Raw genomic sequence first — 26904 nt, 5'->3', positions numbered from 1 at the left:
TTGAGTTTCCTTTCTTCCAAAGGTTATAACCCTTCCTTTTTTTTCCTGAGTCCCAGCAAAATCTCCCTGTTCAGCTACGGCGGTCATCTTCCCGGACAGGTTTTACAGCACTTGGGGGCAGCCGGCTCCTGGGCCTCTTCGCTCCTCAGGACTGCTTCCTAAGGGACTCTCCCAACCAGTGACCTGAACAGGCAAAGTCTGGTCTCCAGATGTCCATGGCAGTGGTTTTGCTGACATTTCTCTAGGACTGGTATAGCTCTGAATTCCCTAAGCTTTTCTTAGACTCAGCACATGCTTATATAAGTATCTTCTGGCTTGTATAATCATCCCAACCTCCTTGCTCTGATGCCATGAAAAGCCAGACTCAATAATCAATGCCAATTTGATTATTAAGTAACATATCCTTTAATGGGACGTCAGGCATGCAGGGAATCACTCCACCTAATATGCATGCAACTTCCAGATCAATTCACAAAGGCTATGTACTGTCAAAGCACAGATATTCATCACTTTTCCTGGAACAGGGGTGTCTATTGTAATCAGTTCCCTGAACTTATTTACGTAAGTTTTGTCCCCTTGGCGTACACTCTCTGCTCTCTGGGAGTCTTCTTCAGGGATGAAGGACACAAATCTTCCTCACAGCTGAACTTTTCAACTCTCTCTTAGACTCCCTGGGCACCTCTTCAAGGCTGCATATGGTCCTAGCTGGTTCTTCTTTCTGTTATCACTTCACTAGTCCTTGTTATCTGGCTTAATTAGATAGTCACATTCTTTCCCATTCTTTCTAATTGCAGCCTTGTTAAAATTCCTCACTTAAGCACAAGTATCCAGGCACAGGCTAGCTAAAAGTTACTATTCAAGCTAATCCTGTATTTTAGTTCTAAACTCACAAAAAATTATACATAATATTCAAACACATCATAGGTTAGCAACTCATAACAAATCATTTCTTCCCTCAGCTTCCCTCAGCTCACTCTCGCCTTCCAGGACATCTCACGTACTAAACTTTTCTCACAAGCGCTTGCATATTCTATTGCTTTTTGCTTTCCCATAGCCCAGTGGGGCAAAACTGAACAACAGTTCCGTTGCTCTCTGTGACCACAGCGCGTCCGGCCAGAAAGACGACCTTTAGTCTTCAAGCCGCCCAGAGACTTGGATGGGCCGGCGGCAGCGCTCGGACACCGCCCACCACCTTCGCACCTCGCCGCCCGCGCCCATCGCCCCGAGGGGGTCTCTCACCCCGCTCCTCCTCCCCCTCTCTCGGGCGCGACGCAGAAGCGCGTACAACCGCCCCGCCACAAGGCACCCCCCGCGGCACCCCTTTCAGAGAGAGGCCGGGCTGCGCCTGCGCACACCCAGTTGGGGCGGGGCCGCGCGGCGGAACCAGCGGCAAGGTCGTCCTGAGCTTGGGCCCCGGGAGGAGTGGGTGTGACTCTGGGTCTGTCTGCGGGTCTGAATCTGACTTTGGAACTGTCTGTGGGTCTGGGTCTGGCTCTGGGTCTGTCTGTGGGTCTGGGTCTGGCTCTGGGTCTGTCTGTGGGTCTGGGTCTGGCTCTGGGTCTGTCTGTGGGTCTGAGTCTGTGGGATTCAGTCTGCAGTCTCAGTCTGCAGACTCAGTCTGCAGTCTCTGTATCTGTGTCTATATCGTCTGTCTGTACGTCTCTGTGTGTGTATCTGTATCTGAGTGTGACTGTGTGTCTGTCTGTCTGTGTCTGTGTCTGTTTCTGTGAAGGGACCATGGAGCGGGCAGCACTTCACCGCGGAATATAAGCTTCCGCTGTTCTGCGCGGGTGCTGGGTGGAGGCACAAAAGCAGTTACTGAAGTGAGCTTAGATGAGTCCTTGAGCCTGCAAGTGGACTTGCCCTCTTGTGAGTGTCACTGTTTCCAAAGCATCCAAGACTAATTTCTTAGAGAGTTTTGCGCTATTCTGTCTTGTGTGTGTCTGTGCATTCAATCTGGAAAGCAGAATGTATTTTTCATGCTGAAATGAGCTTCCTTTTTTATGGCAAAATCTTTCTCTTATTGACCTTCTTTAAAACTAGTCGATTATTGCATAAAATTTAACTGTATTTGGAGATACGAGGCACTAGGATTTGGTTGGAAATAGCAGTGTCATACTGATTCTGAGTCTTTGACTGTTGCATCCATACTTTTGATAGTAAGGTTGGATGTCTGCATGGTATTAAACATAATTCTTTTACTTAAATCATTTTACTAATGGTGGATATGTTTTCAGTCTTTTTTGTTTCTTTTTTTAACTTAGGTAACACAATGACAGACTTTGAAAAGAACCTCCATCAGGACATGATTACTCAGCTGCATCATTTTGCTGCTATTGGAGATGCAGCCAAATTGAAAGCATTGCTCAGTCATTCCCCTTCACTTGTCAATTCAACAGCAGATAACGGCTGGACAGCTCTAATGTATGGTGCCAGAAATGGACACCTTCAGGTTGTGCAGCTTCTTCTTGCAAAAGGGTAAGCGGTTTAGTAGATCCTATGGAAGAGCTCTAATCTGAATTCTTTTCTGCCTATCTCAACTTGATTTCAGAAAAGTAAATTTACCTAGCAGATAGTAGAAAAATGTTCAGGGTTAAAATGCAGGAAGGTATATTCTCTGTCTGTTTATAACTGAATTTGGCTATTGCATCATGTGTTATATATATGATAAGAAACTCTTGTAAGTTATAAGCATCTCTAAAATTATTACTTTTATCTTCAAGAATATATCGTAACTTCTCCCAGAAACCAACAGAATAGAACAAAGTTTGTATCCTGTTCCAACCACTGTACTGAGTATAAATTTGGTATTAATTTATTGTTCCACTGTACTTTTACTCTAAACTTTATTTGCAATCCGCTTGCATCTACCTTATAGTGCAGAATGTTTACTGACAGTGGCTATTAAGTAGGACATGACAGGCACACCTTTGGAAAAGTTACTTATTAATTAATTTTGTCTCTCATTTTTTAGACAATTTGCTTTCTTCTTTCTGCTTGAGCAGTCATGTTATTTCCTTCGGTCAGTATGACACCAAGCATGTTCATTGCCTGTCAAAAACTTGCTATCATATATATATATATGTATTGTCTGTCTTCAACTGTTGTATTTTTTCAAGACACTCAGAGGAGCAAAAAGTGCTTCAAACTTCTCTTGAGACCCCAAAGAAAGTTATTCTGAAGCCTGAAAAAAGTCAGGATCTGAAAATTTCAAATAGAAAAGGGTTCAAAATCGAGGGTGAGAGTCAGGTATTGCAGTTCGATTGAACTCTACATTGATCAAGACCAACTTATTCCTTACTGCACCCCTAATTACAGAACCAAGCAAGTTTAGTTCATTCTGTGGTTATGAGTAATCTCAAGCACAGCATTCCACAGCCTCCAGTGATAATCTCAGCCTTTTTTTTTTCTTTCACTCCTACCCAGATGCTGTCCCTCTGTGGGGGCTCAGCATGGACCTTAATGTAAATTAAGTTTTGAATGCTTTTCTACAATATACTCCCAACTCCCTCAGAAATTATTAAGGCTAATATAAAATCTTAAGACAAAACAGTCTTGCCTATGGTGCAGTTACCTGTGTATCAGCAACGTGAATATACTGATGTTTTCTGGTTTTAAAAACTGCTGAGTCTGGCCACACATCTATTGTATAATATATAGTTTACAGTGAAATTTCTGTTTTACTCTAGCCACTTGAGTTAAAATTGACAAAAATAACAAGTGCATTGTATCTGACCTCTGAGTTAACCCCAGTCCATTTCATATATTTTGCATTTTTCTGTTGATATTGAAGTATATATCATGAGGCAATGTTTCCTCATCTGTGTCATTTTGCAGACATTTTGGTAACAAAGAGATCCATACAGGGACCAGCACCACAGTTGTAAGGATGCTACTTCTCTCACTAACAGAAGCTGTATTCTTGATTTTTATTCAATGATATTTTCTTGTGTTTTGATGCCACTTTCAATAGCATCTAAAAAGAAATGCTAGTTGAACTCCCTTTTTTTTTTACTACAAGTTATTCAGAAGAGACCTGTAGGCTGGCTATAGCAAATTCTATCTCTAAATGATCTTGAACCTTTTTTTTTTCCTTTTGCAAGATGCATTGTGTGGGATTTTGATTAATTCATTGCTATTGTAGAACTGCATGAACCTTAGTAAATGATATCTGGATTAGATCAACAAAAATGTGGGATCTGGCAGAAAGAAAAGAATTTGAAGTTTAGTTTTCAGTGCTGTAATACAAAGTATTTAGCCTGAAGAGTGCCCCAGTATGCAAAGAATGTCTAAAAGTTCTTGCATCTTAGTAGTATCAGATGTCTATGCTGTAAATAAGAATGATATAGCATTGGGATTCTTCCCAAACATATTGACCCTGGTAACCATTTCACTTTCCTGTTTCTCTAGGTGTGACAAATCCATTGTTAATAAATCAAGGCAGACAGCATTGGACATTGCTACATTTTGGGGGTACAAGCACATAGCTGATTTGTTGGCTAATGCAAAGAGTGGGCAGAGGCCTAATTTTCTGTCAAATGAAGTGAAAGAATATGGAAATTATTTTGGATTGACACTTCTGGACAGAAGGACTGATAAAAGAACAGATGTCAAGTGGCTAAGCAAGAAACAAAGCCATCCAACTACCATATACATCCTCTTCTCAGATCTAAGTCCTTTGGTTACTTTAGGTGGGGGAATTGAGAGCTCCCAGCAGAATGAAGTAAAGCTTTGTAGGCTGTACCACAAGGATGTGGATCAGTACATGAACCAATGTGAAGAAGGCACCTTGATTTTTCTTGGAGTTGAACTTCAGTCTCACATGAACCTGCTGGATACTTGCACTGGAAGAGTTTTACAAAAAGATGAAGAGGATGGGTTAGTTGCTTGGTTTGCTTTTCGCATAGATTCTGCTTCTGCTGAAAAATTTAAACAGAGGCATAAAGACTGTTACTTCCTTCATCCACCAATGCCAGCCCTACTGCAGCTTCCTGAAAAAGAAGCTGGTAAGTTGCTTAAAATCCACCAGTTATCAAATGTGTAATCAGAAAGACAGGCTTTGGGATTCACTGATATATAACGCAAGGACAAACTCTTGCAAAGGAATCAGGTATTTTCAGTGGCTTTAGAAATATTTTAATTTTAAAAGCCTGTCGGATTTTGTGAAGGATTTTGTGTGTAAGAACATGTGTGGTTACAAGTGCCAGCATCTGCAATAACAAGTATTAGACTGTAAAATCTATTGATCATCATGGCTTTATGAAGGGTACTATTTAAATATTAGTGCATGTGCATTAGTATAAAACAGAGAAAAAAAATCTCATTACAAGAAATGATTTTAAGTCTTGAAGAAGAGTGTGTTGGATACTCATCTAAGAAGGAAATGGTATGTTTGAGTGTTGGAAAGACAGGATGTTCAAGTGAATTATTGTTTTTATGGAAATGTTGTTAACAACTGCTGTTATAATAATTTTGCGTTTACAGAAGGATGAAGAGGAAACTTGACGTGCACCTGAAGTTTGAATGGAACAATTATTATGTCAATACCTGTAGTAGCTATAAACTGGTCCTCTGGAAAGGGTGTGGTATATAATTCTGGCATTTTTCATAGACAAAGTAACTTTACAGAGAAGCAGGGTATATTCATTCAGATTAATTTATTTCTGAATACAAATTAGTCTGTAGCTACATAGTGATGTGTTCTATTCCATGTACTGTGCTACAAAGGAAAAGATCTGAATAACTTGTATCGTTAACTAATCTTGTAGGACCTTATCATTCAGCCATAGTCTTACTCTGATTTTTGTGTCAAACTTTACTGCTTCCTTTTTCTATACTATTAAAAGTTTTCATGAATTAGTATTTGATTTGTTGTATTTTCAATGAATTCTTTTAAAGGAATAGTAGCCCAGGCTAGATCTGTTCTAGCATGGCACAGTCGCTACCGATTCTGCCCAACATGTGGGAGCACAACCAAGACTGAAGAAGGGGGTTACAAGAAAACTTGCTTAAAAGAGGATTGTCCCAGTCTCCAAGGTGTTCACAACACATCATATCCAAGAGTTGGTGAGAATATTGTAGAATAAACTTGGTCAAAAGTGGCCTGTTTGTACTGTTATACATGTAAATCAATTTCTTTTTAGTTATTTCAGCTGCTTGCTTCAGCCCCAGGTCTTACATACTTGTCCCTCCCCAGAATACGTTTGTCTCAGCTCTATTTAAAATCAAATAGTTCAGGCTTCTCTTTCTTAAAGTAGTCTGTACCAAAGAATTACTGTGTCTATGCCAATATTTATTGCAATGGAGTAATATCAATTAGAAGATCCAATAATGTAAGTAAGATATTAACAATAGAAAATGTCACATTTTACTTTCCCCCCCCCCCCGCATATTGTTTTCTGACATTCTTCAATCCCTCTGAGCTTGAAATAGCTCTGTATCAAATTTCTGATACAGTGCACATTTTCCTATAGTGACACTTTGACTGCATTAGCATCTCCATTGGCTTTCATTATTCATTGTCAGTCACAAACGACCAGGCCTATTTCTACTCAGTGTATAAGCTTGTATAGACAGTCTTTTATCGCTTTTGTTTGTGTGTCGCAATGGAAGTGTACTATGTTATTAATGGGAAAACAAAGACAGATAAAAACTTTGCCATTTTCTGGATAATTTGGTGGCTCTTTGATCACCTTTCCTTTCCCTACCCTGCCCTTTCTTTGCATTTGTAGCTCTGGTTGTTGCATGTGTATTGCATTTCTGAATTTCATGTTCTCTCTTATACTCTAGATATATTTGTAGTAATCGTAGCACTGCTGCCATATTCTTCTGTCTTATGGACTATAGTGAAATTTGCTAAAATACTAGTGGCTGTTTCTTTACAATCTCTATCAAAACAAACTTAGAGGAGAAATGGGATTATATAGGAAAGATTGATGAACCAGGATTTTCTAACTGTGCCTTCCTCTGAAGAAAGTTTACAGGTAGCAACAGTAAATATTCTACACTATGCCACATGGCAGATAACTTTGAGCCGGACAGCAACCTTTGAAATTACTGATTATAGGAGTTCCTGAATCAAGTCTTTTCATACAGAGAAAATACTGATGTTTTGGACAAAAATATCCCATGAAAAACAAGAGCAAGAGAAAAAATATATAAAGACAGAGGTAGATATAAAAATATAAAACCAAAATATTGGGATATTCAAGAGCTAGATAACAATAAAGAAGGGAAAAAGGTCATAGATGAACAGTGTGGAGAAAGGTGTGACAAAGAGTAATGCCCCTAGAAAAGAAGTATTAAGCAAAAAAGAAAAGATACATAAGAAAAAACAAATACATAAAATGACCAGAAATGAGAAAGTGGATGAAGCACAACATTAGATGAGAGATTGATAGCAAACAGTCAACAAAGTAAAAAGTGGATAGTTTAGTCGGTATTTACATTGTAACTGTGTTTCAGTCAAAAGGATCTTCTTGAGATATGTGTGTGGAGGAGGTTACAGTAAATAGTTTTTGCTGCAGAAATTTTTGCTATCTACTGAATGCATAGCTAGGTTAGTATTGCTGGCATTCAACAGATTATGTGCTTTGGTTGCAGGTATTTTATGTACTGCATTTCAAGCCTTGGTTAGTAAACTTCTAGAAAGTACGTATGTTGCAAAACAAAGCAAAATGTCTTGCAGGAAAAAAAAAACAAGTGAAATAAAATAACAACTTGCTCTGGACATCTACACAATTCTAATTTCAATCACTTAAAGGTATCTGAATTATATGTACATGTATTACTATCAAATAGGCTGAAGTTTATTACTGCTCTTAAGACCCCTCTCCCCCTCGCCAATGTTGAAATATATTGCTTTAATGTCCTTTGTAGATCCTGTTGTTATAATGCAAGTTATCCATCCGGATGGGAACCACTGCCTTTTAGGTAGGCACAAGAGGTCTCCCGCAGGAATGTTTACCTGTCTTGCTGGATTTGTAGAACCTGGTGAGTGATTTCATTATCCCTTAATGAATAGTTTTTCTCACATATCAATAGTTCACATCGAAAATAAAATATTTGTTATGTCAAATAAGTGGCTTTGTTAGATAAGTTGTTACAATAAATGTGCCTGTTCATTACTTTCCAGCAGCTGATTTATAAAAGAAGCAAAAAGCAACTTAAGCAAATATAATCTAAAAGTAGCTTTCTCATCATACCCTCTTAAATAACATATTGAAGTGAAAAATAAAAATTTAAAACACATGTTAGTATCACCAATTTCTTTGGCAATACTTAGCAAAGGATTTTAGCATGGCAAAAATAAGAGTTAGAGCATAACTTAAAGTTGACATAAAGTTATATGTATGCTTACAGGTTATTGATTAACCCAGAGAGTGGTGGTAAATGGAGTTAACTCCAGCTGGAGGCCAGTTACAAGTGGGGTTCCTCAGGGCTCAGTGCTGGGTCCAGTCCTGTTCAATAACTTTATCAATGACCTGGATGAAGGCATTGAGTGCACCCTTAGCAAGTTTGCAGATGATACTAAGCTGGGTGGAAGTGTGGAACTGCTGGAGGGTAGGGAGGCCCTGCAAAGGGATCTTAACAGGCTGGACCGCTGGGCTGAGGCCAATGGCATGAGGTTCAACAAGGCCAAATGCCGGGTCCTGCACTCGGGGCACAACAACCCTATGCAGTGCTACAGACTGGGGGAAAAGTGGCTGTAGAGCTGTACAGAAGAGAAGGACCTGGGGGTAATGGTTGACAGCCGACTGAACATGAGCCAGCAGTGTGCCCAGGTGGCCAAGAAGGCCAATGGCATCTTAGCTTGTATCAGAAACGGTGTGACCAGCAGGTCCAGGAAGGTGGTTCTCCCTCTGTACTTGGCACTGGTGAGACTGCATCTTGAAGTACTGTGTTGAGTTCTATGCCCCTCACCACAAGAAGGATGTTGAGGCTCTGGAACATGTCCAGAGAAGAGCAACGAAGCTGGTGAGGGGGCTAGAGAACAAGTCTTATGAGGAGCGGCTGAGAGAGCTGGGGTTGTTTAGCCTGCAGAAGAGGAGGCTGAGGGGAGACCTTATTACTCTCTACAACTACCTGAAAGGAGGTTGTGGAGAGGAGGGAGCTGGCCTCTTCTCCTAAGTGACTGAGAACAGGACAAGGGGAATGGTCTGAAGCTCTGCCAGGGGAGGTTCAGGCTGGATATCAGATGAAAAAAATTCTTCGCAGAAAGAGTAATCGGGCACTGGAACAGGCTGCCCAGGGAGGTGGTCAAGTCACCTTCCCTGGAGGTGTTTAAGGAACGGGTTGATGAAGTGCTTAGGGACATGGTTTAAGGGAGTGTTAGGAATGGTTGGACTCGATGATCCAGTGGGTCCTTTCCAACCTGGTGATTCTATGATTCTGTGATTCTATTGTCGTGTAAATACTGATTTTCAAGTCGTATTACATGTTGTTACAATCACACTGAAAATCTAGAAGTTAACATAATGCTTTTAATAAATGAACAGATCAGCATTTCAAAATTAATTAAAGGAGCAATATATTTCCTACTTAATTCTTGATGTAAATTATCACTTCAGGAAATAAACATTATGATGGAGAAAATATCTTACTTTATTTTGAAAGGTCCATTTTGCCTGTAGTGTCTGTGCCCTGATCTGTGAACTAGATCTCTATAGATAATTTTCTGATGCAGTTTCAAATCTTTTAAGTCAGTTTGAAGCACACAATGTAATTGTTGCTTGGAGTATTTTCATGAACTGCTTTTTCTTTGCCCTTTTTGATTAGGTGAAACAATAGAAGATGCTGTTCGAAGAGAAGTAGAAGAAGAGGCTGGAGTCAAAGTTGGCCGTGTTCAGTATGTGTCTTGTCAACCCTGGCCAATGCCCTCCTCTCTAATGATTGGCTGCTTAGCTGTTGCAGTGTCTACAGAAATTAAAGTTGACAAGAATGAAATAGAGGATGCCCGTTGGTTCACTAGAGAACAGGTAAAGTTCAGTTTAATTTCCTTCCTGTATTGATTAGCCTATGACTGTATTGGCTCTGGCATACAATAGATACTTGCTTTTTTTTTAGTCATCGTTATTTGATTCACATGCAAGCCCATTTTATGACATTTTTGCCAATTAGCTCTTTACTTTTTCCTTTTGGGAGATACCGAAGTTACTGTTATTTTAGCCGACTTCCTTAGCAAGCCTGTGCTCTTTATTTTGGCAGAAGTAGTGTTTAATAGCATTCATCATCTTAAGTTTCTCCAAACAAGCATACTACCAGATTTGGTGGGAAGGGTAGGTTTAAGTAAAAATTTTGGAAACTCATTAGTTTAAACATCTGTTTGTGTGGAGTACTTTCTTACTATTCTGGTATTGAATGCAGTTTACTATGCATTAATAGGAAATTATACACTTAGCTTTACTAAGTAGTCAAATGAAAGAGAGGTAAAAAAGACTTTCACAGAAAGGGCTGTAAAGTTCATGGGTGGGAAAAAGAAAGGTTGCTTACACAACATAGTTTTCACAGGTTTGTCCACAGCCTACTTATAAGCTATACTTTTAATAACACTGTACTTCTGCCTAGCAGTTATCAGTTAATTCTATAAGTCAGTCTGAAGGTGAAATTAGTCACCTACAATCTCAGTGTGTTCCTGGCAACACTGAGACCATTATTTTACTGAGTGAACATCAGTTCTGAATACAGCTACTCGTTTGCAAATTGGCGTAAAGTTGGGAATAAACGTACTTTAGAGAGTAAACTTTGGAAGTTTACTTCTATGTTACTTGCAACAACTTCATAAATCCAACATAGGACATTTCCTTTGGAACTACATGTAGAAAAAACTTCTTAATTTATGGAATAGCGTAGAGCACCATCTGGTGGTCCTTACCATATGGAGGTTTCACAAAAACCTTAAATACTGTATTAAAAGTCAATCTCTATAGTTGTGTTCCAAAGAAGGTATCCTTTGGGGCATGTCTGCGCTCAAAAATGTTGGAATTCACACAGAATCATATAGGGTTTATTCTCTGCAGTTTTTATTCTCTGCATCTGTTTTAAGGAATCTCATAGTGGCTCTTTGATAGCTATAGTTATAATAGACTGAAGGACCATCATAGTAAGATAATTCCTGCATTAATACAACATTAGATTCCATATAGTTTATAATATTATCTTCTAAAGAAAAAAATCTCTTTATTGCAGGTCATGGAAGTTCTTATTAAAGGAAATCAACGTTCTTTCTTTGTACCACCAAGTCAAGCTATTGCACACCAGTTGATAAAACATTGGATTGGAATGAATGCTAATCTTTAATGATTTATTTCTTTAATTACTTCTTCTAGTGAGTGATATTTTAGGTAGAAATTAAAAAGAATTGTTTATTTAGTAAATGTTCAACCACATGAATTTTCGAGCCTTTCCTTTGGTTCCTGAGCTAAACTGCGGAAACCTTTGTAGGTGTTTTCTTATCTGTTCAGATATGAACTGAACAACAATCCCGTGATTATTCTAAGCCAGCAAGCAACAAATAGGTAAAATTGGTACCTTGTTTTGCACGGGCTACCTTTCCATTACAGAATCAAATTGTTATGCCTTTTGCTATTATGCTTTTAATGTTTGGTTTGGTCTTTTCTGTCCTCCACTAGAACAAATCACAGCATTACAAAGAGGCCTGGAGTTACCTGCTGTATGATCTCTGTATTTACATCCTTCCATTTTGTCTTAATTGTTACTTTCTCTTTTTTTTTTTTTTCCTATTTCCATTCTTTAAATTCTGCCTGGCAGAAAAATCAACATTCAATGCTTAAAGTCTTATAAAAAATGATTGTGTTAAAGCTCATAGCATACTTAAATGGTGACTATGGAGTACTTCATATCTTTTACACTAATAGCCTTCTAAGTGGAGTGTTTACTCCTCCAGTCTCATTTGTCCCACACTTACTAATTGTATGTCAGCCTGAATTTAAAAGTATAACATGATACTCTGTTTATGACAAAAGTATTGGAGAACCATCCCAAAATGAATAAATTATAGAGATTTTTATAAAATAATAATGTATTTATTTACCCTAGGAGTAAGTTCTTTTATTCTCTGATAATTAGAAATGGAACAGTAGAGTAACGGAGGTGAAAAGCAGATTAATTACACAAGAGGTGATATCTCAAAATATGTACAAAGTTCTTTTATGGAAATGGAGACACTAAGATTGTTACTGCAAATAGGAATTTCACAGTTGAAAGAAAGGCATGAACCCCAGCTCTTAAGACTAGGAAAACAATATATGAATTAAAATACTTTGTTATGTGTATTTAATGCTGCAGTTCAGATTTGTTTCTTAATTTCTTGTGTTATTGAGAAAAATGATAATGTAATATTCTTTCAAAATAGCAGGTTATAGCAGTATATTGATTTATTATTAAAGTTGTTATGTGGTGATTCAGTAATCTATGATTAAGGAAATGTAAATGACCAGGAGGAAATAAAATTATAATATTATAATTAAATATTAAATTAATAAAATTATAATATTATAATTAAATATTAACTTAATATCATATGGCAATTTTTTTATTCAGAGTAATTTGAATATTTTCTAAATCAATTAGTGACATTAGATTTGTTTCAAGATTCCTTGCAAACTAGTATCAATAAAATTATTTTAGAAATCTTAATAGTTATTTTTCTTCCATCTAGTGTCATACTATGCTCGGCAACTTTTTTATAAGGCATTGCATATCAAACTTTAAAGCAAGAAGCATTTCTGACAGTCTCGGAACAGTTGTCAAATCATTACATTGCTTCATTCTCTCTATTTAGTTATACCTACAAATGAAGAAAATCAGGTTATCTGTTGAGCCATCTGGAAAAAAGGAAGCAATACACTACTTCCTTTCAAAATTGCTTTTTGCATAGAAGGGGAAATATGGAAAGCTGTCATGGACTACAACTACCAGCATGACCATGTGTTGTTAGTGGAATTAATCTTTAAAAAAAATTGTAGGACAAAAGAAGCCTAGCTGCAGTTTGTTCGTACAAGTCAAACGAGAACGTTGGTCAAAATGCAAGCAGTGGTGGAAGCTAGGAAATGCAAGGAACTTTTGGCTAGTCATATGACCACTACACATCAAGAGAGATTAACAAGGAAGGAATGAGGAGCAGATGGAAAAGAGAGGATAAAGCAAAGAGCAAATCTAGTAGCATAAAGGAAATAATTTATTACACTGAGGAAATTAAAAATACATGTATAAGACCCATCCAAATATTAGTTTTTCATGGTGGCTTGCTGTAAAAATGACTTTGTAGCAATGAAACTCGGAAGAAATTATCCATAACCAGTACTGGAGCATCTCTGTTTTGAGGAAAGGCTGAGAGACCTGGGTCTGTTTAGCCTGGAGGCTGGAAGGCTGAGAGGGGAATCTTATCAAGGCTTATAAGTACATAAAGAGTGAGTGTCAAGACTCTGGGGGCCAGACTCTTCTCAGTGGTGCCCAGCAACAGGACAAGGGTCAATGGGCACCAACTGGAACACAGGAAGTTCTGCCTGAACTTGAGAAAAAACTTCTTTGCTATGAGTGTGACAGCACAGGAACAGGCTGCCTGTTGAGGCTGTAGAAGCTCCTTCTCTGGAGATATTCAAAACTCACCCGCATGTATTCCTGTGTAACTGCTGTAGGTGAACCTACTTTAGCAATAGGGGTACTAGGGCATCTCTAGGGGTCCCTTCCAGTCTCTTACATTGTGTGATATTAAGAATCAGACTATTTTTTTAATTGAAAATCTGTACAAACAAAGTATATCTGCAGTTAAAGTGCTAATTAATTATTAGAAACATTTCATTTTACTATACGTAAAAAGCAGAAAAAGGATGATTTGAAGAAGAAAACAGCACTTGAATTATACCCGAGTCTGAACATAATATTTTAGTAATCTTTCAGCTCCTATACCTTCTGGTGTTGCAACAATTTTTGACATGTACCCATTTTAAAAGCTAAACCAGCAGTCCATTTTAAGCTTTCTTTTCTTTTTTTCCCCTCCCCAGCAGGTGAACTGTTCACAGACAAGATGGCAAATATCCCTTGTTTAAGAAAACAAATTTGGTAGTTTTAATCTGTTATTTAAAGTGGAGCTTCTGGCCTTTTATTGTTTAATTTGACCTATTTGCAGGTTGTAGGATTGTATTTTCAGTTGAAAATATCTCTGCATAGAAGTTTTCTGAAGCATAGTTATTGTTTGCAGGTTGCATATGAAATGTCTAATTGGAGAGCAAAAATGTGTTATTCAGCAATTGCAGTTATTTAGTAATTAGAGAATTTTAGAAAAGTGCCAAATTAAATTTAGCAACAATTAAAGTGAATGTGTAGTGATTCTGGCTGAAATATGGTCAGGGCAACACTTCCATAAGATTTGAGTTCTATGCCTTATCCAAAAAGGTTGCAGCTTTGCAAACAGGCTATTTCTTGCCACTAACTTAATGCAGTACAGCAAGAAAATAGTATTCCTTAAATCACTAAAAACAGAGGGGTTTTTTTTCATGCTTTGTAATAGTGATTTCTCAATCTTTTCTCTGTTGCTTCTACAATGGTACCAGAGCAAAAAGAGTACTCATTACATGTAAATGTCCAAAGCAGAAAATTCTGGAGATGCCTTTCCTCACAATTTGCCTGTGCACTGATGAGAATTAATTTCTATTCAGTATTTAGTTTTTAAGTATTCTGTATTTTATCAGGTTTTTGACTTATAATAATTTACAAATAATAGAAATAGTAATTCAGTAAAATGGAAAAAAAAATGCAGTGTTGAAACAGAAAAAAAACTTATGCAACTAACCAAGCTGTAAACTCATGAAATGTAATGGCATCTCATGTAATACAATATTAATTATGAGTTTTTTACAAATTTTACATTGGTCCCTATAAGTGCATTTCTTTTATCTCATTTTTCATATTGCAAATGTCTAAGCGTGTGAAAAAATAAAATCTTTCCAGTGTTGATACTATAGCATGCACATTATATTGTGTTTTGTGTAGGAATATTGTCAAGGTGGTAGATGATTATCTTGAATTCTACAACATAAAGGAAAAAGGAGTGGATGTCAACGGGCTGCTTAGAGGTAGACCAGGCATAATGCTACATGGAATTAAATATACTAATCAGATTCTGAGCTTAGAAGACAGAAATAGAAAAGAGAAGTGGAGCAAGACCATGAAAAACATTGCTCCCTGTTTTATCTTTAGTTTTAATTAGGTAATCTGATTAAGACTTTTCAGACAAACATCTTATAAAGCCCCAGTAAGTTGAGTTGTTATTTTTTTTATCTGCTTTAGCTGTTAAATAACTAGTAGTCCTTTATTGCTTCAGTGACTGCAAGGATATGTGTATAGAGAGCATATCATTGCTGACTGGGGTTGACAGTACGGAAGTGGATAAGTCCGAGAAAAAAAAAAATTTGAACTTCTCATCCTATTAAGCCTTAGCAAAACAGCCAGCACATCCTTCATGAGCTTAGAAAAGCAAACAGTTCACAGGATCCATAACAGCAAGCAAGTATCTGAGGAAAATTAATGTTGGGTCCTAGTAACTGTAAGTGTAAAATTCCCTTTTTTTTTAAGTGACACTCTGTCAAGTAGTAGTCATTAGATACTAATTATTTTAACTCATCATAACTTTTATAAAGCATGGGATTTCTGCACTTTTACGCAGTAGATATATTGTAATGGATTTCAGTTATAGCTCAGTGTATAGTTTATTTTTCTGAATAAATAAGAATGATAGTTTCCTAAATAGAAGTAATTTTTCATATAGATTTTGATTGTGAGTAAATAAGACCATTTTTCTGAATGACAGGGATTTAACATGGATTTTTGATTCATAAGACTGTCTGTCATTTTATTTTATCATGTAAGGTCTTATATTGTGGTAATACATAATTTTAAAAAATAAAGCCTACCTAGATTAACTTCAGTTTGTTATTTCTATTGTCTTTATGCAAATTAATATTTGAGATGTGGAATGTGACAGGTGCTGTGATAAGACTACAAGATTATTCATCAAAAAGAAATATTACATATTGCTGAGCAGAGCTTAAAAACTCTGTTTGCAGCAATTAAATAAGGCTGGATAGTAGAGTTTTTTCTCCAACCATTTCATTGTCCTGCATACTGAACTACCTGTGGTAAAGCATTTATTTCTCTTTAAGGAGAGAAACAGTCTAACCCTGTTGCTCTGCCAGTTCAATGAAGAAATGTAGACATTTTCTCAACAAGTCTGCTAATTTTAAAAGATATCCTATGAAATATTAAACATTTAAAAGATATCCTATGAAATATTAAACATCCCAATTTTTGTTATTCTAAGCCAAATTACCCCTAATTTATATACATAAATTACTTTTTGAGAGAAAGTGACTCTACCAACTGCATAGTCAGAAAATGTGCTTTTTAAATTTCCCCATTTTAGGCTTAAGAACTGAAATCCTGGAAGCTAGGATTGGGTTTTTCACCCTTTTTGCTTTCTATGAGAAATGAAGGATTTTTCTCACTTGTCAATTATATTTCGTAGTCACAGACATTCTCAAAATAAAACCTACCTCATTTTAAAATAGTGTACTACTCTTTTGGTGAACTGAGTTTCACGTGTAATCAAAGATTTTGGATTTACATTATTTCTGTTATGATGAAAGAACATTCTGAAGTTCAGAAATGTTGAATAAATCGGCTTGAATAAAGAATTCCAGTTCTTTATGGACAGTAGCATCTTTGACTATAGAAATTATATTTCATTATTGGAAATGGTCATGTGTTATAGTGAGATTTCTAATTTCATGACCACCTAACACATCACATCTGAAGGGTATTTAGTTTACATGCTGTCATATTTGATAGCGACAAATCATGAATTACATGCTGAAACCGAAATAAAAGCGACTACAATACAAGATAACACACTAGAAATCAGAATGACAAACTCACTGACTAGAAAAGGGCTAATCCATCTAACATTCAAATTAGCACTTTTTCCTTTGGTCTCTAAAACAGAAATAGAAGAGGTTGAAAAATAGAAACAGAAATGGCAATACATGGGATATTTTTTAAATATGTATTCAGAACTTTCACTAAAGACAAAATTATTTTATCCAGTATAACACAGATATAGTGCACAATCAAGCATGTCCTCTGTGCCAGTTTTTAGAAATAATTTTTTATCTAAATGATAATAAATACGTTAAATATGCTCGGCATTAAACTGATACCACTGGAAAAATCTGAAGTTGAAATATTCACAGTATAGTACTTGTGTTAAAATCTTCGCATGATCTTTATATGGACCATTTACAGCACACAGGCTACCTACTAGTTCCCCACTTTTTGTGGTGGAAAAAGGGGCATATTTTAAATGAGGGCAGAAATGAGCAATGCTGATACAGAAGTGAAACATCTCCAAAATATTAAATAAATGCTTATCTTTATTGATACACTATTTCTTTTTGCTGCAAAAACTCAAAATAATTAAACAGAAACCAAGGTTAGCTTATTAAGTAGGTAGAAGCTTTATAACAAAATTAGTTTTATATGTGGATTTGCAGAATTTAAGAAGTGAAAGCTGGACCTATGAGACTTGTCCTCTCGCTAAAAATGTAGAAATGCTTACGCATTAAGAGCCCATGATAGCTGAACTATTTTATTTCTATGAATTTGCTGGCACTTGCATTCTCATTTCTTTGGCAATGGTACTGTCAAAATGGGTATTCAGAAATTATTCAGGGTATATAATTGTAAGGTAATAGTGGGAGATTGATAAAGACATATGGAGCATCTTTGTAGAAAAAAGGGCAAATCCAGAAAATGCTTGAATAAGACTAAGAGGTAAATTAATGATGACCCCTTTTTGCCTACTCACTGTATGGAACTACTAGTCTCTCACACACTTTTCGTTCTAATAGCGTTGTCTCTGTTAAGAATAAATTGTCTGCTGGATATCTGCCTCAATGCATAAAGGCCAGCACAAGTAGTATGCCACAAAACACAATCAGTAAGAAGAGTAAAATTAAGAATTCACAATTTAAAATCAAGGAGGCAAGGAGAGGAACTAAGCAGTAAGAGACTGGGCCAAATATAGTTGGTGACTTGAGGAGCAAAGTCGAACCAAAAATTAGTATAGAATAGAAAAATATTGAGCAATGCCAGAGGGGACACATGGAAGTCAATGGGAACAAAATTGTGTGTGTTCGAGGTTATCTAGGGCAGTGGAGACAGCAGGTAGGATTCTGTATCGAGAGGCACAAAGTGAATCAGAAAAGGTTGATGCAGTTGAAATGTACAGAAGGAAAGAGCAGGTTCTTGTTTCAGAAAGGCTTGTTTGGGTGTTCTGTGACATCGTTGTTTTACAGTCTGTGAATGGTATAGAACTTAATGGAAATTAACTTAAGAGAGCTGCCATTGAATATATTCATAGCCATGCCTTCTACAACATAAGGTATGGAAATTATAGGAGAGAAACTTGTCATATAAAAGGGCAATTAATATTGTCCTGAAAGAAAATTAAATATTTTGCAAATTTATTGGGCCACCACATCATTCCAATTCAACATTATTAAATATTTTCTCCATATTTTCCTTTCCTTTTTTTAATTTTTTTTTCTGCTAGTGTCTCATCATTACTGTATAGGTTGACTGAACATGCTTGTTTATAAAACTTAACAACAGACATTTTGACATAAAATCTTCATGATATAAATAAATAAGAATGAAGTAAAATAACTCCTATATTTTTATTATACTTCCATTCAACATTTTTAATGCAACTTTTTCTGCCTAACAAGATAATCTCAGAGGCATATGTTACAAAAGTATTTTATTGCCCTTATTATCACAGAGCTTGAGAGAGAGAATATCTCTTGAATTATTCTGAAAGAAATATTGCTAAAAATGTTATTCACAGTGTAAATAAACATATTCTAGACAGAGTTCTAACTATTGTTATGGTAGAGAGTGATCTTTAACTCAAAATTAAGAAGTTGTCATTCTGACCTAACTGGTGTGTGTAGTAAAAATAACCTATTCCATAGAGCATTACGTCAGTGGATGTGATGTCAGCTTCCATCCAGTGAATTGCTGATTACCTCTTTTCTCATCTAGCTTAGTCGGACTGGTTTTTGTTCAGTGTCTAGCAGTGCACAAAATAGTCCCTAATGCAGGGTCTTACCCTTCAGTCCTGATACATACAACTAATCCTTACACAAGTCAATGGCTCTTTTCATGTGACAAGGATTGAAGGTGATGATATTCCTAATTCTGTTAGCACATCTCAACTGTAGGGCCAACAAAGCAAGAACACACAAATGTAATTGCAAGGGGAAAGTTCATAGAAAAGATGAGTGAATAGCGGGGAACTGGTGCTTTATCTGGTGTAGTAAACCTTAGCAGAGAAAGCAAAAATTAACATACCAAAGTGCAGCAGAGACAACAGAATTATTTGCGCAAAAGGTTCTTTCCAATTTTTACTTGAAAATTGCTTTAACATATCAACAATTTAACACACTGCATGTGCAATTAAAATCAATAATATATAAATAAGAAAATTAACATCTGAGAGATAGTAATCTTAATCACAAACGTACAGTGCAAATATTCTAAATTATAATTTTGATCTGCTAATTACCAATTACAGAAATAACTAAAAAAATCCCAGACAACACAATTTAAGCATCCTGTTCACCTACATCTCACATCTGTGACCACATAGAAAAAACTGTAGTTCTACCACTATGAGCAACTTTGACCTGTGGCTACTCTACTGATGATTTCACTGCTGTGTGCTCAGATTAGTAATTTTTAGAAAGTACTGTATCATTTCCCACAATTGTAGCAGGCAGAGAACCAATGCTATCTACCTTTAAAACTTTCAGATTGTCCCACACTATTTGAATGAGAACTAGTGACCTTCTCAGACCTAGAGTTCATTCTGCAAAGTTTTATGATGCTTTGTCATGGCAAAACCTGGCAAAAACATACGACTATGAGGAGAAATATAAATGAATATGATTTTCCTTTAAATTTATCCACAATACTTTCTACTTACTATTCCAGCACCTATCTTGCAGTATTTCCTCTTTTCTTTTTGGTATTGTTCTATGTTCTTTTCACTTTTCTACTCCTCCACCCATTTTGCAGCATGCTAACCTTTATCACCAAAGCCATCATAATTCAAATCCACTGCTAACTGATTCTACTCATGCCTATTATTTTTTCCCTAATGAAAAGGCCTTAAACACTTAAAGTACTAAATATATTCGTGGTCTCTAAGGTTCATTCAGCATTCTGTTAAATTCAGATTTTTTTTTTCAAGTAATCTATCAATTACAAAGACAGACTAAAGTAAAACAGCTCCTCTTGATCTGCAAATAATTTTAAGCAGCATGTTAGTGATGAAACTTAGTAATTACATTTCCTGTATTGAGATTAACCATTTCATTACTGACCATAGGATAGGGGGGGAAAAAATGGAAGTGGAATTCCTGGGGAAAGGCAAAGAAAAAGTATAGCAAAAGAGAATTTTTGGGGAAGACAAACATGAAAATCAAGAAGGGAAAGGGGAAAGGGAAGGAACTGAGTATATGGTATCTGTCTTAGGTTGAATTTCAAGAATTCCTAGAAGAATAAATGTTTTCTTGGTTACAACTTACTGAAAACATCAAATAGCACAATCAGATTGTGGAGCTCTGTTAGACTGTTGTTCTTATTGCCATAAATATGAACACTGGCCTGCAGATCTTTCAGAATGTAAGACACCTCTAAATATGAGTTTGATACTCTTTGCATACTTGTACATGTAGCTCTTTAAAAAAAGAATATTGATTTTTATCTGAAATTGAAGGACACTGCCTCATATACAAAACTAGAGAGAAATATCAGTCCTAGCCCTTGCCTCTTTATCCTTTGAGGCCCTGTATTTGGATTTAGGATAATTTTCTCCCTGAGAACAGATCTCAGCTGGAAGGATTGTCTGTCTGTCAAGCTTTGACTAAAAACACCTGGAAAAAACAGAGAGGTATAGTTTCTTCCTGAAAGTAGACAAACTTTTGAAAATGTCTGCTGTGCAATAAATACAAAACTTTCTCAATCTCCCTAGAGCATCTTCCAAATATACAAGGGAGAATGTCTCCATTTTTGCATCCTTCCCCAGCTTCTTATGAAAATTAACACTTTAGCTGCCAAAACCAGGGAATTAGCCCTTGCTAGCTGGAACCAGGATGCTATCCCAATGATGTATTAGCGGTTCAAATATTTCTATCTCAAACACTATGAATTATCTGTTCCAAGGTCATTTAAAATATAATGGAAAATCTCTGGATTAAATAAACATAAGCAAATCCCAACAGGTACACGTATTTTCGAAAGTTTACTATATTCATTATATTTTAATCCTTTAAAAAAATTAATTTTAGTCAAATTTTCAAAGAAATATCAATCCCAGAAAATGCTACCAGTACTAATTGATTAAATAGCTTCTACATAGTAACCTTGCTGCATAGGATACAGACCTCTTCTGCTCCACCATGCCTTCAAAATCCACTCAGCTCCACTGTACAAAAGGAATAACATGACTTGCAGATGACTGCGGTCACCTGCAAAATATCTTCCAGAGTCATCTGCAAATAATAGATGGCTCTGGAATGTGCTTGCAGCCCCAAAGGCCAACAATATGCTGAGCTGTATCAAAAGAACATTGGCCAGCAAGTTGAGGGAAGTATTCTGCCCCTCTGCTCTGTTGACAACTCACCTGGGACACTGCATGCAGCTCTAGAGCCTTCAGGACAGGAAGGACACAGACCTGTTAGAGAAGGTCGAGAGAAGGGCCACTAACATGATCAAAGGCCTGGAACACTTCCTCTATGAAGACAGACTGAGAGAGTTGGGATTGTTCAGCTTGGAGAAGAGAAGACTCCAAGGACACCTTATGGTGGCCTTTTTATACTTAAAGCAGGTTTTTAAGAATAATGGGGAAAAACATTTTTGCAGGGCCTAGTTATAGTTTTAAACTGAAAGAAGAGAAGTTTAGACTGTATATTAGGGAAAATTTTTTACACTGATGGTGGTAAAGCACTGGAACAGATTACTCAGAGAGATGGTGGATGCCCCACCCCCAGAAATAATCAAGGTCAGGTTGGATGGGCCTCTGAGCAACCAGATTTAGTTGAAGATGTCCCTGCTTCCTGCAGGGAAGTTGGCCTGTGTGACCCTCATGATCCCTTTCAGTCCAAAACACTCCATGATTCTGTGTTCCCGTGACATCTGGATTTTAGATGTTCTGCTCAGTTCAATATAAATTTAAGATGTCACTTCAGTGATCAGCTGTAGAAAACTTATTGACTAATTAAACGTGTACGAAGCTCATAGTTGAGGATTCAGGGATTCTTCATTTGTCTCAAATTATTAAAGGCCTCAATTAGTAGCATCCATAGTGTTTCACTTGGGCTGATCATGTGTTTGGTACTGTTTCATTAGGTCTGTCAGATAGTGACATTTCCCAGGCCAGTGGATTATACGAACTTTTAAATATTTATTTCCTTGATTGTGTGAAAAGAATAATATTTTAAATTAATTATTGATTAACTAATTGTTATTAACTAATTATTATTAACTGTTAACCTTACATTTAACAAGTTCACCTATAAGATGAAAAAAATCTGAGTCTGAGACAATTTTCTTCTTCCCACAAAGAAATGCAAGGGATAACTCAAACTGTGAGATATACATTGGTCTCTGTGTGCAGCAGAGAACAGCAAATATTGATCTCTATTAATCAGAATCAGATAAAACATTAGGCTGGAAAGGGTCAGCCATGGCCCAAATCTCCCACAGACTTCAAAGAGTATTGATTCAGGATTCATACCTGAGATCATCAGGCCTTGATTTTAAGCTGTTATTTAGAAACATTTGAAAACCTAGTCCAAAATAAATAAGAGAAAATAATATATGTATTAGTTTCTGCTTTAGCATTTTTCTATTTTTCATTATTGCCAGTCACTTCTTTTACAGAAGAAAAGCCAAGAGAGAGAGCCTGAGAGAATGAGAGACTAAAATTATTGCAGAAAAACTTTTTTATTATCTGATGTTTTCCCTCCCACACAGAAGACTGGAACTCAGATGGCCTCAGTTCTTGGAAATGAGTAGAAAAAGACGAAAAAGCTGCAAGGGCAGAAAGACCTCTGATTCCAGAGAATGTAAGTTTACAGATATGTTCAATATGAAGTAGAAACATCAGAATCATAGCCAGAAATACATCTTTGTGTATAAATCTGTTTGTCAAATTGGAAATATTTAGACTGAAGCATAAGTAAATACAGGCTGTCTCTTGCTGAGTCTACTTGTTTTATTTTAGTTGAGCTGCCATCCCACTTACATCTGACAAAGTCTTTCCAAATATGCTGACATTTAATTGCCTCACATTTTCAGCATTCTTGCTGTTAAGTTTCTCTTTCTAAATTTAACAGCTTGGTTTCTTTAATCCTGCTTAGGTAGATGTCTCACTGTAAACTTTTGCCCTCTAATGCACAGGTCCTAGTCTATAAAAAGCCCAAGCAAGGCAGAACTTAATGTATATGTAGGAACACCATGAAATCTTGCCTAGTACAGCTCCTTCTCGGAAACAATGTTTTCTTCTGCTTCAGTGGGGGAGCTCTGGCTCATACGCCCTGGCAATGTGCCACTGATCTGCTGTGTGACTGAGACAATATTAATTCCTTTGTTTGTTCGTCCCTAAAAGTATTAGAAAATTCAAGTTCTACCTAATTTACCCCAAACTACAAACACGCAATGGGGTATTGATTCTCTCAGTGTGTTCATGAGTGAAGCAAATATTGAGAGGAGTAATGGGAATAAAAAGGGTAGATCTTTCTAAGTGCAAGTGGAATACCTTAACAACTGTAACAGTTTCTGAGAAAAAAAAAAAGGTGGTAATTTCCTCCAGTCAGGGTGGGTTAATGTGGCCTGCCCTGCTTACCTGACTTCTCATTACTTAACAGGTTATTTAGAGAAATATGTCAATACTGAAATGAAAAAATAATGTTATGGAAAATATGCTACACTTTAAACACCAAATAGGCATTTTATATTAAAAGTATCTCAAATCTAATTGTACATTTGTGATACCGCTTATCAAATTATGGGAAAAATATTTTTTTCTTTTTTCCACGTTAAATTAGATGAACGGTTGTCAGCCATTTGTAAATGCCAGCAAAATGTAGGAAGCCTTGAAAATAAAGCAGATGAGGCGCTGGCTCACTTCACTGAGCCACTGGATGCAAAGGGTACTGAAGAAAATGGAAAAGATCATGAAAACAAGAATCGGAGTACTTCAGATGCATCTGAAGATAGAGACCTTGATAATGTATCAGACAGTGAAAAAGAAGGAAAGAAAGAAAAGAACTACCCTCCTCAAATGTTTTCTCCTCAGCAAGATGAAGTCCTAGCAACAGTAACCTTTGGTGAGTCAGAAGGCTCATCCACAGGAAAAATTACACTCTGGGGCAAGCCAGACACTGCAGAGTCCATTAGTTTGCCTACTGGAAAAATTACTGCAGAAGTAAAATGTGGTTCTTTTAATGTGAAAGTAGAAATTAAGAACACTTCTTTGTTTGATTCAGGAACAAACCTTGTAGATGAGAAAAGGAAAAGTTCAAAGAACAATAAATGTTGTCACGAAAGACAATACCAGAAAAGCCAGTGTTCAAAATGTTCAAAATACCAGTGTCCTTCAACTGACCATTCAGCAGAACACAATGGAAATTATAAGGGATCCCCTAAACATAAATTTCAAACTGCCATTAATAAAAATGCCTCCCTGAAAATTAACATTGAAGCAAAGGAAATTAAAGTGGAATATACTAGCAGAAAGAAAAATCTAAAGGTTAACATCAAACCTGATGAACAGACACGGAGCAAAACTTGCAGCAGGGAACAAGAAGATATATGTTGGAACGAAACAGATTGTTCTACAACAGAGGCGCCTGGCAATACAGATTGTGAGTCATCTCTTACATTTCATAAAAAAGTAGACTATACTTTCCTAGATGGATGTACACTTCTCCCTCCACCTAAAGAATTTGCTGATTGTGAAAAAATGCATTTGGATACAATTGCAGAGGGGTTATCTTTGTACCCTGTTGATGACAGAAAGGAATCTGACAGCATGTCTACAGCCCTGAGAATGTGGGAGGAAGAAAATTATTTCCGTAAACATAACAATAAGGACTATGAAGACCATACCAATGAAAAGGAAGATTTTTCAAAAGATAAATTACTGCTTTCACAAAGAAGTAACACAAGTTGTCTTGTAGCTAGTAATACTTTGAATAACCCAAACACTGGGAAGAAGTGCATCAGTAAGAACAATGTATTGGGTCAAGAAAGGAATAACTGTGACAAATGCAGAGACACAGGACACAAAGCAACAAGAAGAAAGTCTTTCCCAGACACCGCCCTTGAGGTACCATCACCAGTTCACCCTAGAAGAGATTCTGGCTTTTATTCATTGCCATCCTTAAAAGTATTGCCTAAGGAGACCAAAACAGGAGATGTCTATAATAGGAACTCACATGTTCACACCAGCTATACAGAACTTTGTAAGTGTCCTGACTTGACCTCCTCACTGAGAAGTCTGAGAGGCCTTAAGTCTTCCTATCAGTATGCTTTCACATCATTCGATCATAATATTACCATTTATCAATCTGAGCCTGAAGAAAGTCTAGATGACACTTCTTTACTAAATGGCTATGCAGTCTATGTGAGACAAGGCGAAGAAACAGAAGAAACAGTAATAGAGAGTCTTCATTCCAGTGGTACTGTAAATGAGAAAAAAGAAAATGGGCATGCAGAGCCTCTGAGAAACATAGCCATACAGGAGGAAGACTCTGAGTCTACCAAAGATGCTTTAAATGAAGGGACACCAGAGTACAACTCTCCAGCAAAGCACACTGAACTGCAGAACAAAGCTCAGCTGATACAGGTCTCTCCACATTTTAGAAGTCCTTCAGGTGAACTTATTAATGACAAGGAGAGTACTAATTATGCATCTACAGAAAGTGCCCCAAAACAGCTTTCAGCTTTACAGCAAAATGCTCACTCAGCCCCTGCAATGCCTGAAGTAATAAAGAAAAGGAGGGGGTCAGTAATGACTGTTATAACTGGAGAACTGGAACGAAGACTCATCCAAGGAGACACTAAACTGATACCTGATTCCTTCAGCTCTGCAGTAAGAAAAGAGCCTAAACTTCCCTGTAGTAGACAAGAAAAATCCTTGCTGTCACCCTTGCTATTAGATCCTGAGGAGCATGACATAAATAATGAATCAGAAAGCTCTTCTGAGATACAGGACTTATCAGGGAATACGCTTGTTGAATCCGATTGCCATTATGATTCAGCACAAGTTGCCATATTATCTACCTCTTCAGCATATATAGAAGAGAATTTCACAGAACACACTCGTGTTGAGGAAAGACCAGAGAACTTTTGCAGTGAACAGTCAACTCATGGTAGCTTAAGGAAAGAGCATGGAGCATATCAACTGCCTCAGTTAGCCAAATCCAACTCTGATGAAGTTGAGAAATTGATTGAAATGGGAGATTTTCATCAGAATACGGATAACCCCCCACCATTAGTAAAACAGATTAGTCAGAAAGGTAGGTGTTATAAGACTTCTGCAGTTAATATCACTTTTACACACCTTTTGCATTTGTGGGTTAGTACTTTGGTGATGGCTTTTGTGGGAAAATAAAAGTATATTATAAATCTACAAAAGGATCGTGTTTGTATGTTTGGCCATTTTGTTTTAAAATGCAGTAATTGCGTTGAGGATCTTAGGATCCATCTTGTAGAGCCAAGTAACTTAAATTTAAAAAAAAAAAAAAAAAAGGGAAATTT

The 26904-nt window shown here is 36.8% G+C and overlaps 2 protein-coding genes across 7 annotated transcripts in view; both read left to right on the top strand.

Moving 5' to 3' along the window:
• The first annotated feature begins 1261 nt into the window (after positions 1-1261).
• NUDT12 (nudix hydrolase 12) lies at positions 1262-11326 on the top strand. Of its 5 annotated transcripts, XM_054053990.1 has the most exons (8): positions 1397-1438; positions 1733-1869; positions 2265-2478; positions 4411-5006; positions 5899-6066; positions 7879-7992; positions 9778-9977; positions 11188-11326. In XM_054053990.1, exons 3-8 carry the CDS (start codon positions 2273-2275, stop codon positions 11296-11298), a joined length of 1395 nt encoding a protein of 464 aa, XP_053909965.1. In that variant the 5' UTR covers positions 1397-1438; positions 1733-1869; positions 2265-2272; the 3' UTR covers positions 11299-11326. The 5 variants fall into 5 exon arrangements, with proteins under 5 accessions (XP_053909969.1, XP_009558185.1, XP_053909967.1 ...); XM_054053994.1 differs by lacking the exons at positions 1397-1438; positions 1733-1869 and adding an exon at positions 1262-1394; XM_009559890.2 differs by lacking the exon at positions 1733-1869 and having other exon boundaries at positions 1344-1438.
• A 4099-nt stretch (positions 11327-15425) lies between these two features.
• Positions 15426-26904, top strand: part of LOC104058401 (uncharacterized) — a 39935-nt gene continuing 28456 nt past the window's right edge. The window contains exons 1-3 of one of the 2 annotated variants that reach the window (XM_054053988.1): positions 15426-15565; positions 23116-23207; positions 24189-26663. In XM_054053988.1, the coding sequence (XP_053909963.1) occupies positions 23150-23207; positions 24189-26663 (2533 nt within the window). In that variant the 5' untranslated portion in view covers positions 15426-15565; positions 23116-23149. The remainder of the gene's footprint in view (positions 15566-23115; positions 23208-24188; positions 26664-26904) is intronic. The other variant, XM_054053989.1, reaches the window with a different exon arrangement.

Source organism: Cuculus canorus, chromosome Z (genome assembly GCF_017976375.1).
Source record: "Cuculus canorus isolate bCucCan1 chromosome Z, bCucCan1.pri, whole genome shotgun sequence".
NCBI lineage: Eukaryota > Metazoa > Chordata > Aves > Cuculiformes > Cuculidae > Cuculus > Cuculus canorus.
The sequence above is the reverse complement of the archived record's forward strand: the minus strand, read 5'-3'. Positions and strand labels throughout refer to the sequence as shown.